This window comes from Blastomyces dermatitidis (assembly GCF_000003525.1).
Source record: "Blastomyces dermatitidis ER-3 genomic scaffold supercont1.7, whole genome shotgun sequence".
Lineage (NCBI taxonomy): Eukaryota > Fungi > Ascomycota > Eurotiomycetes > Onygenales > Ajellomycetaceae > Blastomyces > Blastomyces dermatitidis.
Window position 1 is genome coordinate 3,020,854 of NW_025544780.1, and position 14,315 is coordinate 3,035,168.

The window sequence follows — 14,315 nt, forward strand, 5'->3', positions numbered from 1 at the left end:
TAGTGCGGAAGTACATGTACATACATATATGTAGAAAGGGGCCGATTTGCGTGGCCCTACACATGGGAGACAGAGCGAACGGGTTTCTAATCACAGCTAAGAAATACATACATGTAACAGTAGTGGCTGGCCCGGATGTTATGTGCTTTGCTACCGGCCTACCGCTCGTGGCTTTTGCATGAAATCTCCACGTAGCTGTTGGATTTTTCTGCAGAGATAAGCTCGAACGTCGACTAAATGACAGTCAGCAGTTTGCCTGAGGGAGCAAGAAATAAATTACTGCAGAAGTCCCATCTGGATAGGTGGGGGGCTTCGTTGGTCCGCGCATGTCTACGGTTGCGGTTCCATGTGGAGGCATTTCATAGGTCATCCAAATGTGGTTTTCAATCTAGAAGCGATACTTGTTCGGCACCGAACTCTTAACAGTCTTGTTGTTCCCCTGGCAAGTTGTGGTCGTGTGCAATCTGCGGATCTGCTGATTGTAATCACGACGAGCCTTTTCCGGGATTTAACGGCGAAATGAAATGGTCCGCTCGCTCAGGAGCTCGGAGCGCAGCAAAATGATAAGCCCCCTTTGGGCCCCTTTTTGAAATCCCGTTTGTCAAAATATGCCCTCATCACAAATGCATGGTAACAAATAAGGACAGTGGGTAGATGATTCATTGAAGTAGAAAGACACCCTGTGATAGTCGCCACCTGGTGTGGGGTGGGCTGATTCCAACCTTTGCCCCAGGCCGTGCCTGATCACGAACAACCATGAAATTTTGCGTAGTAGCAGTAGTAGTCTAATTGCACCGCAAATGTGACGGAAGGGAGTCATACTTTGGCTAGAAGATGGAGCGTGGGATGACATATTTTCTTTTTAGCCTCAAGGTGGATAGCAGACGGTCATTGGAGGGCCCTGCAAATTTGACATCTATCATACCTTTGGTAATCCACAGAATTCCATGTAGAATCAATATCAAGCGGTTCATGGGAATCCCGTTATTGGACGGTATTGGCTATCCAGGCGCGGCTATGAAACAGGCTGATATAGTTCCTAGTCAGGGCATCGTGTGGCTGTGATAAGTGAATGGAACAAACGCATTGTCAGTAAAACGGGTCTCCGGTGGAGCATAGCATGGTCCCAAAAATCTGGACCGGAATGATTGATATAACTAATAAAGGATGGTAGAGCAGAGGCTTTGGTACGTTGCAGAACGGCTCTTCCGAGACCCCCGATGGACCTATCATGGCACGAAGAAGCAGTCCGGCGAGGACAAAGGAGTCGATCTTCCGGCGCCGGAAAATTCAGATGACCAGAATTAGATGCAGCCAGTCCGCCGGCTAATTGACGCCGCAGCAGTTGGGGGAGCAATAAGGTGACCCTCTCGAAGATGGTTGTTTGGGGATTGCTGGTTATAAATCTGCGGCACAGCCGTGCTAAGATGAATCCCCTGTGTTCCTCCCATGCACCTGCCAACAAATCGTCACTCAAAGGGCGGAGATTCCTGTTCAACGTCGGCGGGCCATGGTCAAGATCCCAAAAAATAAAAATAAAAAAAGGTGGTAGAGAATCATGATCCGGCAGTGTCTGTGGAGCGGCGCTGTGGATGCCAGCGTGCCATGTCGAATTTGTAAGGCAAGGCGTACCTGTACCTGCGCACACTGTTAACAGAAAAACGGGGCAAGACAAGACAAGACGAGACGGTGTCACTGTGCCGCATTCCAAGAACCAACTTAGCCGCCCGGGGGGGATGAGCAGGGAACATAACAACTCGGGATGCTCTCTGTCCCTGTTGTCATATTGATGTTGTCATATTGATGTTGTCATATTGATGTTGTCATATTGATGTTGTCATATCTTGTTCCTCCCAACCTCGCCCGGGTTTGGGGCTCACAGCCGCAAGCAGCGAAATAAGGGGGCGCCCGTTCGTTCCAGGGCAACTCTGGAGCTGGCTTGCGAGGGCGGGGATTGGATTGGTTCTTGGACTCACCGATCGGGCATTTAAACCAAGTTGACTTTGACTTGCGGGCTCTGTACGGAGTAGTTGCAGACTAGTTAATAATGCCTGGCTAACTAAGTTAACTAATAACTAACTAACTTATAGTTAACTCCTAACTAGCTGCTCGCTCGTCCGCCTCGTTCGTTCGTTCGCTGGATTCGATATTCGACTGGGGGACGTGCGTTGGGGCTAATCGCTAGACGCGCCGTTTTTGCCTACTTCTACTGCAACATCTGGCTGTTGTGCTGTGTCACTCTCATCATCATTATTATTATTATATTGTATCAGGGCGAATCGTGACTCCGAACAGGTCCAGGGGCCAGTTCTGCTGCCCTGGTTTCTTCTAACTACTTGGCCAACCTCTATTTCGATGCTCTGTAGGCGGAGGGTTAAACGCCGATGCCTTTTTCATACGTCCCCCTTTCCATCGGATCCAGATGTGTGACGAACAGCTATCTCGTCCCGTTTTCCCTCCTCCAACTCGGTCCCACATACCATACCATACCTGCCCACCGTCTCGCAGTAGAGTAGTTAGCTCAGTGGGCACTTGGGCAGTGGGCAGGATGCTAGACCAAATGTTTATTGGCATTCGCTGCAAATTTGGTCGCAGCTTTAACTGCCTAGGTACATGTACATACATACATGTACAGTACATACATGGCGACTGCTTTTGCATTCTCGATGGGCTTTGGCTTTTTCTTTTTCTTTTTTTTTCTTTTTTTTTATTTCTTGGGCTCCTCCATAACACCCCCCCCCCCCGGCCCCCCCTCTGACTGTCAGCAGCTGTCGCTGTGCCGCAGATGGAATATCTCTCCTGGGCCCCCTTCAAACTACGAATTCGAACTCTACGATCATATTCGGGGAGTATTACATATTCGGAGTATTAGTTCTCAGCGCCGTTGCCGTGGTTTAGCTTTCCATTGGTTGCGCATTTCTGCCCCTCCGGCTCTGCCACTGAGTATGGCGGGACCCCGGAGGCACCAGCCTGGCTTCCTGATTGATATATCTCCCCTGGCTGGCCTTTAGCGGCCGTTGCTTCGATTCTTTTTTGATCTACACGCCGCCTAGGGTAGAACCGCGCTGTCCACTGATACGCGACCACTTGACTATTCATCTACACACCTTATCCGCTTCCTTGTTGAGTTGAGTGTCGGATACGACAGCTATTTGTCTTCTCGTTAAGTTGTACGCCCCTTTGATCAACTCTCTTTTTTACGGCAAAGCAAATTCTAGAGGTGGATTTTTGTCTTGTGGGTGGAATCAGAAAAAGTACAAAAGGAGCGCCAGAGCAGCATTGAGATGCAGTTATTCTTTTGTTTCCTAAGCTCTCTTTCATTAGCATTTCAGTCATTCTTTAAAGCCTCCATAAACTTTTCGATCTCCAGCCACTGCGCATTTATACCCTTTAATAGCGACTTCTCGCTCCATAAACCCGTGTTCTCATGTCCGCCCCAACGAAGCAACTCGGGAAGCTATCTATCGGCGGAAGGATGTCATCCGCTCGTGGACAACCAGAGAGACTTGGCCGAGCAGATGACGAGGAAGAGCATTCTGCTGATACTTCCTCTGAGGAAGAGGTTTCCGAAGGCGAAGGGGAGGGTACTGCGTCCGGGTCAGCAAAATCCCTAGTCAAAGGAAATTCAGCTATCCTGTACAACGTTGCCGGGCTTTCAGGAGATGTAAGAGCTAGGGCAATGTCGGGCATTTTGGGAAAATTTATCGTCGAGAAATGTCATGCGTCAGAAGACGGATATGCCTTCCAAGTCCTTGACCATGGGTTGGTTCACCTGGGGCATGGCCCAATGACATGCTCCTGCTCGGAGTATGGGGATGGTACCAAAGCGTGTCGACATATATTTGTAAGTGTCCGCTAGATGATGAGAAAATTGACACTGAAGGGAACTGACACTCGCTCTCTTAGTGGCTCGTCGACCAACTGCATAGGTTGACACTCCCAGAATGGCCAGGAACAGGAATCCCCCTCTCTCGCACTGGTGAATCCCCGAATATCCGTCCGCTGTACCAGTTAATCGGCGATCGTATGGAAGATATCTCAAGGAAAGCCCGCTGGCACTTTAGCGATGATCCTGGTTCCCCTGGCGTTTCCGAGCAAGAATACGGCGGATCCATGAGTCGCCCGGAAAAAGTTAGAGACATACTCTCCGCTTTCAGTGAATCCACGATGCCTGATGATTTCCGGCCTGATCAGGTAGAGACAATTAACCAGTCGAGGACCCCCGCACAGTGTGTTGTCCAGGGTGACTTTGAAGCAACGATGTTCCGCCTGGCTGTGCACGATGATAATGTCTACCACAGCCTCCGTAAAGCAATGCCCCCTCCTGCCCGAGCTGCTATATTCTTCGATAAAGTCCAGAAAAAGACTCGGGCCCTGCTTCTTGATTTCGACCGATATCGCCAGTATGGGACCCCTTTGCGTGACAGGACTACCTTGGAAATTCCTGTTGTTATCGAGCAGCTGTACGAGCTTGTCGCCTTGCTTGAAAGTAACATCGCCCCCCGCGCGCCTGACAGCCACACGAATGCGGCAGACGCCCTGATTGGGATACTCCGGGATGTCGTCACGTACGACTACAATGCATTCGATGGAAATGCCTGGGGCCGTGTTCCGGCCGCAGGAGAAACGGAAGACGATTGCAACTTATTTGCCCAAATAATCGGCCAGCCAGAAGTGTCGGGTCAATTTTTCATCCTCGATGTTCTGGAAAGCCTCCCACGAGCGATTCTTAGGGAACGGGAACCCCAGCTGGAGACCATAATGAGCAAGATCCCAATGTCCAACCAGTCGATGGTGACATATTTGCAGCGGTTCCAGGCTTTTCTGAATAGGGAATTTCCAGGCTCGGGATTCACGGCGGCTACATATGGGCAGAAAAGACCTGCGGGAGGAGCGTCTGGCAGTGGCCGAAAGCGAACCAAATAAAGCCTCATCAGTCAGGTTCTAGTTCCGCCCATCACGCGCTCACCATGTTATCGATATTCCTTCTCGGGGAATCGACGAAATGATAGGACGATCGTTAGCAAAACACTACACGCAGAACTCCGCCATGCGCTTGATAGAGTGAGGGTGAGGAGATGACTGGACAAAAAGAATTTTTGCTTATTTTTTCTTTCATTCTCTTTTCCTTTTTCTTGCTTTTTCATATTTCCCTTTATTATTTTAGGTTAATGTACAGAGCCAGTGGAGCGGGCTTCGCTTGGCTCTGAAATGTATTTTCATTCTTCATAGTCTTCATTTATTACCCCCCCGCATTACCCCACCACCCCCATCTCCCCTCATAATATTTCTAATATTGAATAAAGAATGGTCTAATGTCGCGATAAACTGCTTTCCAAATTTTGATTGTCTGGTTACTTTCTATTTACAGAGGCTATTTCCTCGGTATCCCCTAGCTAATAATTAATCCATAAAGAATTCCTCCTAATTTTGGTCCGTCTTGTACAGTACATTTGGTGAAGCTCTCCTACCTACCTTAATACGGAATCTATATTAAGCACTTTATATACCTACCGTGGCCTTCCCTATGATTTTTTTTTCTCTCTCCCTTCTTGGGCACGGATTAAACGGGAATCAAATCAATAACTCTGGAATCTTGTATACTGGTAAACTATTTAGCAACATATAAAATAAGTTCCGTGCGCACACCAGGTCCCCCAAATATAAGGATTGGAGAGTTTCAATATCCCAGCTAAGACAAATCAAGCACCACCCTTCCCTTAAGCTCCCCCCTTTCCATCTCCTTGAACACATCCGTTAGCGCATCCATTTTCTCCGTTCGGAAATGCACCTTGATAATCCCCCGCGCCCCAAAGTCCATAGTCTCAATTGACTCCCGTTTAGTTCCCACTGCAGACCCAACAACGGACAGCTGCTTCCCGATAAGTAATGCAGGGAACGATGACCCGATTGGAAGGGGCTCGTTCTCTGGTATCCCAACACAGACTAGCACGCCGTTCATGCGAAGCAGATACATCCCCTGCGCATACGCAGCGTTCGAGGAGGTACAGACCAGAATGGCGTGGGCGCCAAGGCCGCCGGTGAGGGATCGGACGTGTTCCGCCAACTTGCCACCTTTGGGCTCGTTATCCGTGAACTTGGTGATGTCGATGAAATGTTCCGCGCCAGATTCGAGCACGATGTCTTGCTTGCTGCCATGGTCGATGCCGATAATCCGGAGTCCTAGACCCCGGCTGCCGAGCTGACAGGCAATATGGCCGAGGCCACCTCCTGCGCCTGAAATAATGACCCAATCGCCCGGTTTGGCACGACTGCGCTTAAAGCCTGAATAGACGGTTACTCCGGCGCAGAGGAGGGGGGCGGCCAAGTCGGAGGGGAGAGAGTCTGGAATCGGAGTGACATAGCTTGCGGGTGACGTGATGTATTGCTGGAATGTGCCTGGAGCATAGTATCCAGACACTTTCGACTTCACGCAGCAGGCATCAACACCAGCGGCGCAAGGTTCTGTATGGGTGTCAATTGGAATTAGTATCTCAAGGTCGTGATAAGTGATTATGACGCGTGTGTAATTTATACACGATCAGTGGTGTGAGTGAGGTTTTGTAGAAGAAATATTATTACCACAGCTGCCGCAAGCATATTGTAACCACTTGACACCCACGCGATCTCCAAGCTTTACTCCTGAGCCCTCTGTGCCTGAACCAAGTTTGACAACCTTTCCAACGCCCTCATGACCACCTACTTGGCCGGCTGGTGTTGGGTACGGGAGATTTTTCCACTGAGTGAATGTTAATACAAAGTGGGCAGGTGATCATGCAGGTGTTTTTTTTTTAAGGGACATACGCTATTGGTCATGATTCCATAATCCGAGTGGCAGACTCCAGAGTGAGTCCTGATTTTTTAAAAATCACAAGTCAACATATTGTCCTATTGGGTATATGAGTCCAATAATGGAGAACAACAGAACAAATGTACAGTGCGACCCAATGAGAAATTCGACAAGTGGGAGCTTGAACATACAGATTAATCAGGACTTCTCCTGGACCAGGCTCAGGCACATCAACCGTCACGACTTTCGTTGAAACGGTTCCTGGGTTATCATAGACAGCGGCCTTGGCCTGTGTGGGAATGGCAACTATTTCACCCATGGTTGATAGTTCAGGCACTATCTATTCTTATCTGTTTTATCTTGAGGTTGACTTTGGGGTTCAAAGGATGTGTATGTGAAACTCTGTAGCAAAGTTTGACTTAATTCCAGACCGTGGATATGGTGTATACGTTCTCATCACAGCTTTATACCATCGCTCGAGTCCCGAGTTACCGAAGAGAAGAGCGAGGAGACCCATATGCTGCCGCGGCAGAAAGAACCTAGGCTGGTTGGGCTTTGAGCAGTATCCTTTGTTTTCGAGCGCCACCTTCCCGCCTCAATAGTGAGGGGGATCTGCTGCCGACCCTTTGATGCAGTAGTAAAACCACATTGAAGTTGATAAAGCCCAGTGATAACGATGGCTGACGAGACCATCTCCATCTTGAGAATCCAGTGACCGACACTACGGCCGAGGATTTGATTGCGACCGTATTCACAAAATCGTAGATGTAAATAAATACCCCACACCAAACAACTGCATGCCGAAAGTCAGTTTCTCGATTTTGCCAGATGGCTCGGCACGGAACTTGCTTGCTCCACTGGCCTGAGAATGCGGGGAAATGGATACGAGAAGTAGGCATCAACATAAGGCCCTGAACAGGATGCTCGGCTGCATGCACAGGTGCCGGATGGTTTCATTCAATAATGACACAGATGGGCAATTAACTAGTCACATGATCGTGGCTGCCCTAATTAGTTATATTTCCCCTGACTTTGTTTGTCCCTGACTTCACCAGGTCAACGTACGCACATAACAAACAGCATCCACACAAATACCCATTGGGAAATATTGATATCGAACCATTTTCCACGCAGTGTGTTCTATCCGTATTAACCGGGGATGCTTTGCAATTGACTAATTTTAGGGCTATCGAAAGATCCGACCAAGAATGTCCCACCAAGAAGGGTGCTGGAAATCATCAAACACCTGGATCGAGAGCTGTCTTCGTTAGCCCTTTGTTGAATGCGGATCGTATTCATAGCCTCACTTTGTCGTTCGACGATGCTCTTTCACTTGCCATGGACTCCTTGCAACCTGCCTGACCATTGTTTGCTCCCATGATGAATTTCTCCCATGCGAGATAGAAACGATCCAAAACAACCCAAACAACCCAAACAACGATCGCGTGGACTATTTTCAACCCTTCTTGGTGATTGACTACTACGTCAACTGTTTCTCTGCATCCTGCATTCCATTTCTGACGTTGAGTACCGCCAGGCGGCCGCTAACCCCATGGCCACCGCTTCACTCTACACCGCTCCGTTCCGGTGAGCTTATCTGGTTTCTTCGCCTGGGTCAGAGTACGTGCTCGAAGGATCTTCCTTACGTGCAGTAAATCAAGCAAGCTTATACATCATGGAGGTTTACATCAGTGGGAAAGAAATATTTGTCCTGGTATACTTACGTTTCAGGGTGGTCCTACTCCGATGGAAACCTAAGCATCTGCAGGGAGGAGATACATAAATACAAACTTTGCTCGAAGATGAACCAATTGGGACGTTTGTAGACGTGACGGATTTTTGCGGAGGAGAGGAAAAGGTAAAAAGAGTGGGTGGTAACTAGGACCTCAAATTCCGCCCAGCTACCGCTTTCCGTTTATTGACCCTGGCGACAGCGTTAAATCAGTTCATTTAACTTACAGTCGAATCATCAAACCCACAAAAATAAACACATCTGACACTCATCTTCCGTAAAACCAGATGATCTAGATTTTTTACACGCCAAAGCGCCGCCCGGAACATATATATATTACCCATGCCAATCCTATCATGTGGGAGGGCCACCCCAGGCACTTCGCGTACGGGGGATTTTTAAATTTCTCGAGGCACACTCAACAACAGCATTGGCTGGAATAATCGGAACTTCTATTTGTCACGGTCATGTCGCCCCTGTCCTGGATTGATGTTGTGGTTGTTCTCGTTAGGCCTTAACCCTCCCCGGAGTTATTTGGCTAGCGATTGGCGCACGTAGAACATATGACAGCGGCAACGAGAGGCAGGGTCGGGAAGGAAGTTGGAATCTTATTGGACCAGAATGGGCAGGAAGGCGAGGCTGTGGGATGTGATTCCCGCGAACATTACATTGTGCATTATTTGATAGAGCGGGGTGCCAGGAAAGCCGGGGTTCATGCCAACGTCGTTGAAACTCTGCCCAACCTTTGCTTTCAATTTCCTTTGGCCATGTCTGGGAATTTGAGAATCTTCCAGCTTCCTCTGAATATTATGTCTCGCCGGGTGGTGCAATAGTTTGCAGTCGATTTCGTACGAACGACCGTAAACATCTTCGTTTTCCGATGAAAGGGCATTTTGCTTGCATGACAAGACTGAGAACCTGACACCAGAGTTGCCGGCAGAGGTTGCAAGGAGAAGTAACAACCTCTTCAGTTACTCTATCTAAACGTGGAGGGTGCTACGAGAAGTTTTGCCTCAGGTAAAAAAAATGTATTTTAGTATCTAGAGCACATCGATCGATGCTGATATTTTGGTACCAGGAAGTCTTTATTGATCAAGGCAAGACCTACATCGGAAAATACGATCCCGTACAGCTCCTAGCCAACAAAATGAGCCAAGACCATTCTGGTTTTGACATCGTGGATAGTTCCAAGTTGACACGACACCACTACACAGGGTAGCCGGTTATGGCAATGCTTCTACAGTATCCTATCTTCCGAAGAAGGGAGCCGATGCACTCGCTCAAACGCCGGGTGGCAAAACTGCGTTGGAGATAGCCCTTTGGCAGGACCATCTTTTGGTAGTACAGCGTAAGAGAGTTGCTCAAGGTGAGCTGGCCGAGTTTTGACGCCACGGGCCGAATTTCGCTAGATAAGATCGTTGATCAACTGAGTAATGAGTAATCGTGAGTGGATTGAAAAGTGGATGCTGGATCATGATCTTCCGCCAAAATTTTGGATGGAGATTTTCACCAGCCTTCGGTGCGCTCATCGAATCCTGGAAAGCGCGGGTAATCTGAAGTCTTCTCCAGGGGATCAAGGATTTGAGACACCATTTAGCCGTCCAGCGGATTCTGACTTTTGCGGGGCATACTACGAAACTGGATGGCTTAGAACTGGAGGTGCTTTGTGTAACTTAGGCAGTTTTCATAAATTATTAATAAACATTCTACGGAGTATAGTAGTAATAATGTCTAGTTACGGGCGGCTTCTATCCTCCTTGAGAATTCGAACTAGCTCTACGGAGTATAGGCAACCTCTAATAAGGGACATACAATACATACATCTTCAACTCCCGCACGCACCGACTGACTGTGTCATCTTATCTCCACTTAGCGTGTGTCTGCGTACGAGGTTCAATTGGTTGACGTTCGCGTAACTAAGTTAACTAGTTACAGGGAAACTTCTCTCAAGAAGAAATTAGGTGTTGGAATTCTTACACTGCTTTCTGATTCGTCAATAAATTGTAGTTCTACCTTGCTAGTTATATATAAGTTGACTAGTTACCAAACTACCCAACCATTATTACTAAATAAAGCATCATTTATAACTAAGTTACCGCCGAATCCTCACCGATGAATTATGCAGCATCCACAGGCTTTGCTGGTACAACAATTAAAGAAAAAGAATATGGATCAAAAAAAAAAAAAAAAAAAAAAAAAAAAAAAAAAAAATAGGTACGCTATGTAAATATGCATTATGCATCGCAAAAACGAACTCCCTTTGCCCCCAAAAGCTTAACCAAGGCCCGAAACGCATGTCCGCTTCCCTGCCGCCCCCCTTCTGTTCCGCTTCTTCGCATTCCCCATGTTATTTTATACCGGGGTGAACCGGAGAAGGCATTTTTCTCTTTTGGGGATAAGAAGAAAATGATCTGTGATATCCATGGCATCGTCCGCCATGGTATCGTCGATGCTAATATTAAATCTCCTCACCAACGTTGCAATCAATATCCTCATTTCGAACAACCCCATTGTCCGCCCCATGCAATTCCGGGGACCCTTGGAAAATGGCATCCAGAACTTCTTCATTCCGTCAGACACGTTGCCTTCAAGCCAGCGAGACGGGTCAAACTTATCCGGGTTCGGGAAATGTTCGGGGTTACGGTGGGTTGTCCATGTATGTGTTGAAGCTACAGTCTGCAGTTCGGCGGCGATGCAGGAGCCGTTAGCAAAGGCTCGGCTCCAATGGGCTGTGGATTGAGATCGAAGGGGAAATTTGGTTTCTTTTATTACTCACCCCTTGAGGCACATAGATGCCGTTTATCATGCATCCACCAATGGGTGCCTCCCTTAGGAGCCCAGCTGGGATAGGTGGATAGGCTCGCAATCCTTCTGAGATAAGAGCGTCTAGAAATGGGAGATTTGATACGCTGTGATGCTGGACGACGACCCCATCTACTAGCGGAAGGTCGGCGAGCTCGGAACGAAGTCGCTCCACCAGATCTGGATTGCGGGCGAGCTCCCAGAACAGATAAAGCAGAGCTGTCCCGGTGGTATCGGTCGCTGCGAAACCAAGATTGCTGATTTCCACTGCGATATCGGAATCGGCGAGCGCATCTGGGTCATTCTCTTTGCAGCCAATCATCTTGGTAAGAAGATCTCTGCGCTTGGAGACACGACCATATTTCTGGATATACTCATTAAACCGATCAATCCCGTACTGGAAAATCGGGAGTTATTGATTGGTCAGCAGCAAATCATCTGGGGCTCTGCAAGGGCTCTGCAAGGGGACAAGCGCTTCGCCCAGCCGAAGAAAAAGAGCTGGAAAAGCTCCGGGATGGGATGGGATGTGTGCAACAAAGCTTCCTCACTCACCTGGTAGATGCGCTCTTCCGCACCGAAGGCGACCTTGATCTTGGGATGTGGTATTCTCTGCACGAACCAAGCCAGGAAGGGAAAGGTACTCTTAATTGCCCACGTTATTAAAAACAAATCAAAATCTTTCACATATTGCGGCATCTCGTCGGAGTCCAGACCGCCAAAGGACGCCCCAAGGAAAGCTTCTCCCGCATTATCCAGCGTATACATCTTGAACCAATGTCTCATGTCCAAAGCCTTGCCGCGCGCCCGATCCATTCTGGCTACGATCTTCCTCACCGATTTGTGAAAAACGGGCTCCATCTCGTCCAGATGCTGCTTCGCGAACGCGTGATTCAATAGTCGGCGCCTCTCCCTGTGCGCAGCCGGGTCCGATAGGTGCAAGACACCAGGGCGGCCCATTGTCATATACATAGGTGCCTTGCGGAATCGAGTCCCAGTCCCATAGATGATATCGATGCTCTCCGCGGTGGAGAAGCTGAGTTCGTTCGGCCCCAGCTGTACTACGGGGCCGTACTTTGCATGGAGTTCATGGATTTTTAGGACACGCCGTCCGGCAAGGTCCACGCACAGCATCCATGCTCCTGTGATCTTTGCGAGAAGCGGTCCTGGAACCTTACGGAATGGAGAGAAGAAGAGCCTTTGCACAACCTATACACGCAAGCGAATTTGATCATTAGTGTAAAACTCCGATCCTCTGCTTGGATTTAATGCCGTGAAGGGAGGATATATATATATATATATATATATATATATATTTCTTGAACAGGAAATAAAATATGTAGTAAAGAAGCTCACTTTCACAGTGTTGACGATAAGCCACAGGCCAAGTGCGGCAAGGCATGCAGCAATCGCTGCGTTTGGAGGACCAGCTAACATAACAGCGAGAGAAGAAGACCTTGTTAAACGGTGAACCCGTGAAAAGACACAAGCTGGATATGATTATGGATTATGATGCTGGAATGAGTAACTAACAAGGTAGGATCATCATTTTTCCACTTCATGAAAGTTAAGGCAGTAGATAGAGAGGAAAGACAACTGACTGGCAAACAAGAGACAGAGGGCAGCAGACTCGAACCTGTTTTCATCACGGTTTTCCCCCCCCCCGCGCAAGAGTCTCTTTGTATGTATATACAAGTACGGAGTACAATTATATCATCAACCCTATTTACTCCTACAAAGATTTTTGTGGGAATCGATCGATAGAGACTCATTTATAAGTTTCACGTTCACGGCATAGATTATTATAATATTTCTCCATTCAGCGGGTGCGAGAGCATCTGATAACAATGTACGGAGTAATAATGTAAGTACTAACTGCATAAGGTATATAATAAAGGGCTAATGGCTAATGAGCATAGAACTTCTATTCAGGGAGAGTGGAGCTATGTTATACGCAGTATATAAGTATGGTGTTATGCATCTCACCCGGCGGTTGGGTTGGGTTGGTGGCAGACTGGACTGGACTGGACTGGACTGGCAGCGACTGCATTTGCGTCGTTGGATACGTTTCACAGACAGAGGCTCCAATCCACGATGATGACAACTTCGTCTATGATCTGTAACTACAAAGAAGAAAAAGAAAAAAAAAGAAAAGAAGAAAAGAAGAAAACAAACCAATCTACAGTAATTAGTTGATCTAGTTGCATGCAACAAACATACATCACAACGCGCGCCCTGCATCGCGCGAATCAGCAATCCTAGATTGATTGACCCTTTCAGTCCCACGAGCGAATTCGCCCCATCTTGACACAAACCACGACGCTTCTTAAACGATGTCTACATGCGCGATTGGCGCTCGTTCCCAACCTATCCTATCTCCATATTCATCTTATAACCAACTCCCCCCCCTTCACCTCCACCCCGCTAGCCACGTCAAATGATGGCATTTTCTTATTGAGAGGAGACCCGGGGGTTTGGGAATAAGGGATTTTTTTTTTTCTTTTCTCATTCTGAAGAGACCTAGCGAGCGAGCTTGTTATGTATTGAATTCACAGGTTATTTACTGGCTCTTCGGATTTCGCGGCAGTTTTTCTTAAACAGCCCAGGTTTTTGTATGTGTTTTCTTTTTTTTCTTTTTTTTTTTTTTTTAATCTGAGTGCATATTGCCCACGCGGAGCAGGGACTCGGGAGGGACAAAATGTATTACGAACAATTAATAGTAGTAGTTAACTATCGATGCGCTGCATATTTAATGTAGCGCAGAGAGAGAGGCCTGATGGATGCGGGCCGCTGTCCAACCATTCCAATCCCCCCCAAAACAGGGCCATCCCATCCCGCGAAGAGAAGAAATAAATACACCGTAGCTGCTGCAACCAACCCTTCCCTTCCAGTAGTAGTAACTAGTAACTAACTAGTAGTGCAGTGCAGTGGTAAGTTCCACAACCAACTAGTTCAACCTTTAGCCCCCTCTCCCTCCTCCCTTCTTCCCCTCTT

General features: G+C 47.9%; 5 protein-coding genes across 6 annotated transcripts; 2 read left to right on the forward strand and 3 right to left on the reverse strand.

The window, feature by feature from the left end:
• Positions 1-1,805: 1,805 nt before the first annotated feature.
• Positions 1,806-5,806, forward strand: BDCG_06982 (uncharacterized protein). The gene is made up of 2 exons (XM_045422744.1): positions 1,806-3,844; positions 3,907-5,806. The coding sequence occupies exons 1-2, from the start codon at positions 3,428-3,430 to the stop codon at positions 4,924-4,926; spliced, it is 1,437 nt and encodes a 478-aa protein (XP_045278321.1). The 5' UTR covers positions 1,806-3,427; the 3' UTR covers positions 4,927-5,806.
• On the reverse strand, positions 5,693-7,109 carry BDCG_06983 (alcohol dehydrogenase 2; the record flags this gene model as incomplete). The annotated part of the gene is made up of 4 exons (XM_045422745.1): positions 5,693-6,465; positions 6,583-6,739; positions 6,805-6,853; positions 6,982-7,109. 4 exons carry the CDS (start codon positions 7,107-7,109, stop codon positions 5,693-5,695), a joined length of 1,107 nt encoding a protein of 368 aa, XP_045278322.1.
• Positions 7,110-7,246: 137 nt separating this feature from the next.
• BDCG_17428 (uncharacterized protein) lies at positions 7,247-7,489 on the reverse strand (the record flags this gene model as incomplete). The annotated part of the gene is made up of 1 exon (XM_045426555.1): positions 7,247-7,489. The coding sequence occupies one exon, from the start codon at positions 7,487-7,489 to the stop codon at positions 7,247-7,249; it is 243 nt and encodes an 80-aa protein (XP_045281913.1).
• Positions 7,490-7,810: 321 nt separating this feature from the next.
• On the forward strand, positions 7,811-10,256 carry BDCG_17429 (uncharacterized protein). The gene is made up of 2 exons (XM_045426556.1): positions 7,811-9,539; positions 9,601-10,256. The coding sequence occupies exon 1, from the start codon at positions 9,086-9,088 to the stop codon at positions 9,353-9,355; it is 270 nt and encodes an 89-aa protein (XP_045281914.1). The 5' UTR covers positions 7,811-9,085; the 3' UTR covers positions 9,356-9,539; positions 9,601-10,256.
• Positions 10,257-10,733: 477 nt separating this feature from the next.
• Positions 10,734-13,004, reverse strand: BDCG_06985. 2 transcript variants are annotated; one of them, XM_045422746.1, is made up of 5 exons: positions 12,855-13,004; positions 12,678-12,751; positions 11,877-12,530; positions 11,299-11,721; positions 10,734-11,198 (listed from the first exon to the last, which is right to left on the reverse strand). In XM_045422746.1, exons 1-5 carry the CDS (start codon positions 12,868-12,870, stop codon positions 10,875-10,877), a joined length of 1,491 nt encoding a protein of 496 aa, XP_045281915.1. In that variant the 5' UTR covers positions 12,871-13,004; the 3' UTR covers positions 10,734-10,874. The 2 variants fall into 2 exon arrangements, with proteins under 2 accessions (XP_045281915.1, XP_045278323.1); XM_045422747.1 differs by having other exon boundaries at positions 12,678-13,004.
• Positions 13,005-14,315: the final 1,311 nt, after the last annotated feature.

Excerpts from the sequence above, each read along its gene's own strand:
- BDCG_06982 (XM_045422744.1), top strand. The coding sequence starts at position 3,428 with ATGTCCGCCCCAACGAAGCAACTCGGGAAGCTATCTATCGGCGGAAGG. Across the intron at positions 3,845-3,906 it reads AAGCGTGTCGACATATATTT|TGGCTCGTCGACCAACTGCA; the intron begins GTAAGTGTCCGC and ends TCGCTCTCTTAG.
- BDCG_17429 (XM_045426556.1), top strand. The coding sequence starts at position 9,086 with ATGACAGCGGCAACGAGAGGCAGGGTCGGGAAGGAAGTTGGAATCTTA.
- BDCG_06985 (XM_045422746.1), bottom strand. Across the intron at positions 11,722-11,876 it reads CGGAAGAGCGCATCTACCAG|TACGGGATTGATCGGTTTAA; the intron begins GTGAGTGAGGAA and ends CCGATTTTCCAG. Across the intron at positions 11,199-11,298 it reads GCATCTATGTGCCTCAAGGG|ACTGTAGCTTCAACACATAC; the intron begins GTGAGTAATAAA and ends GCCGAACTGCAG.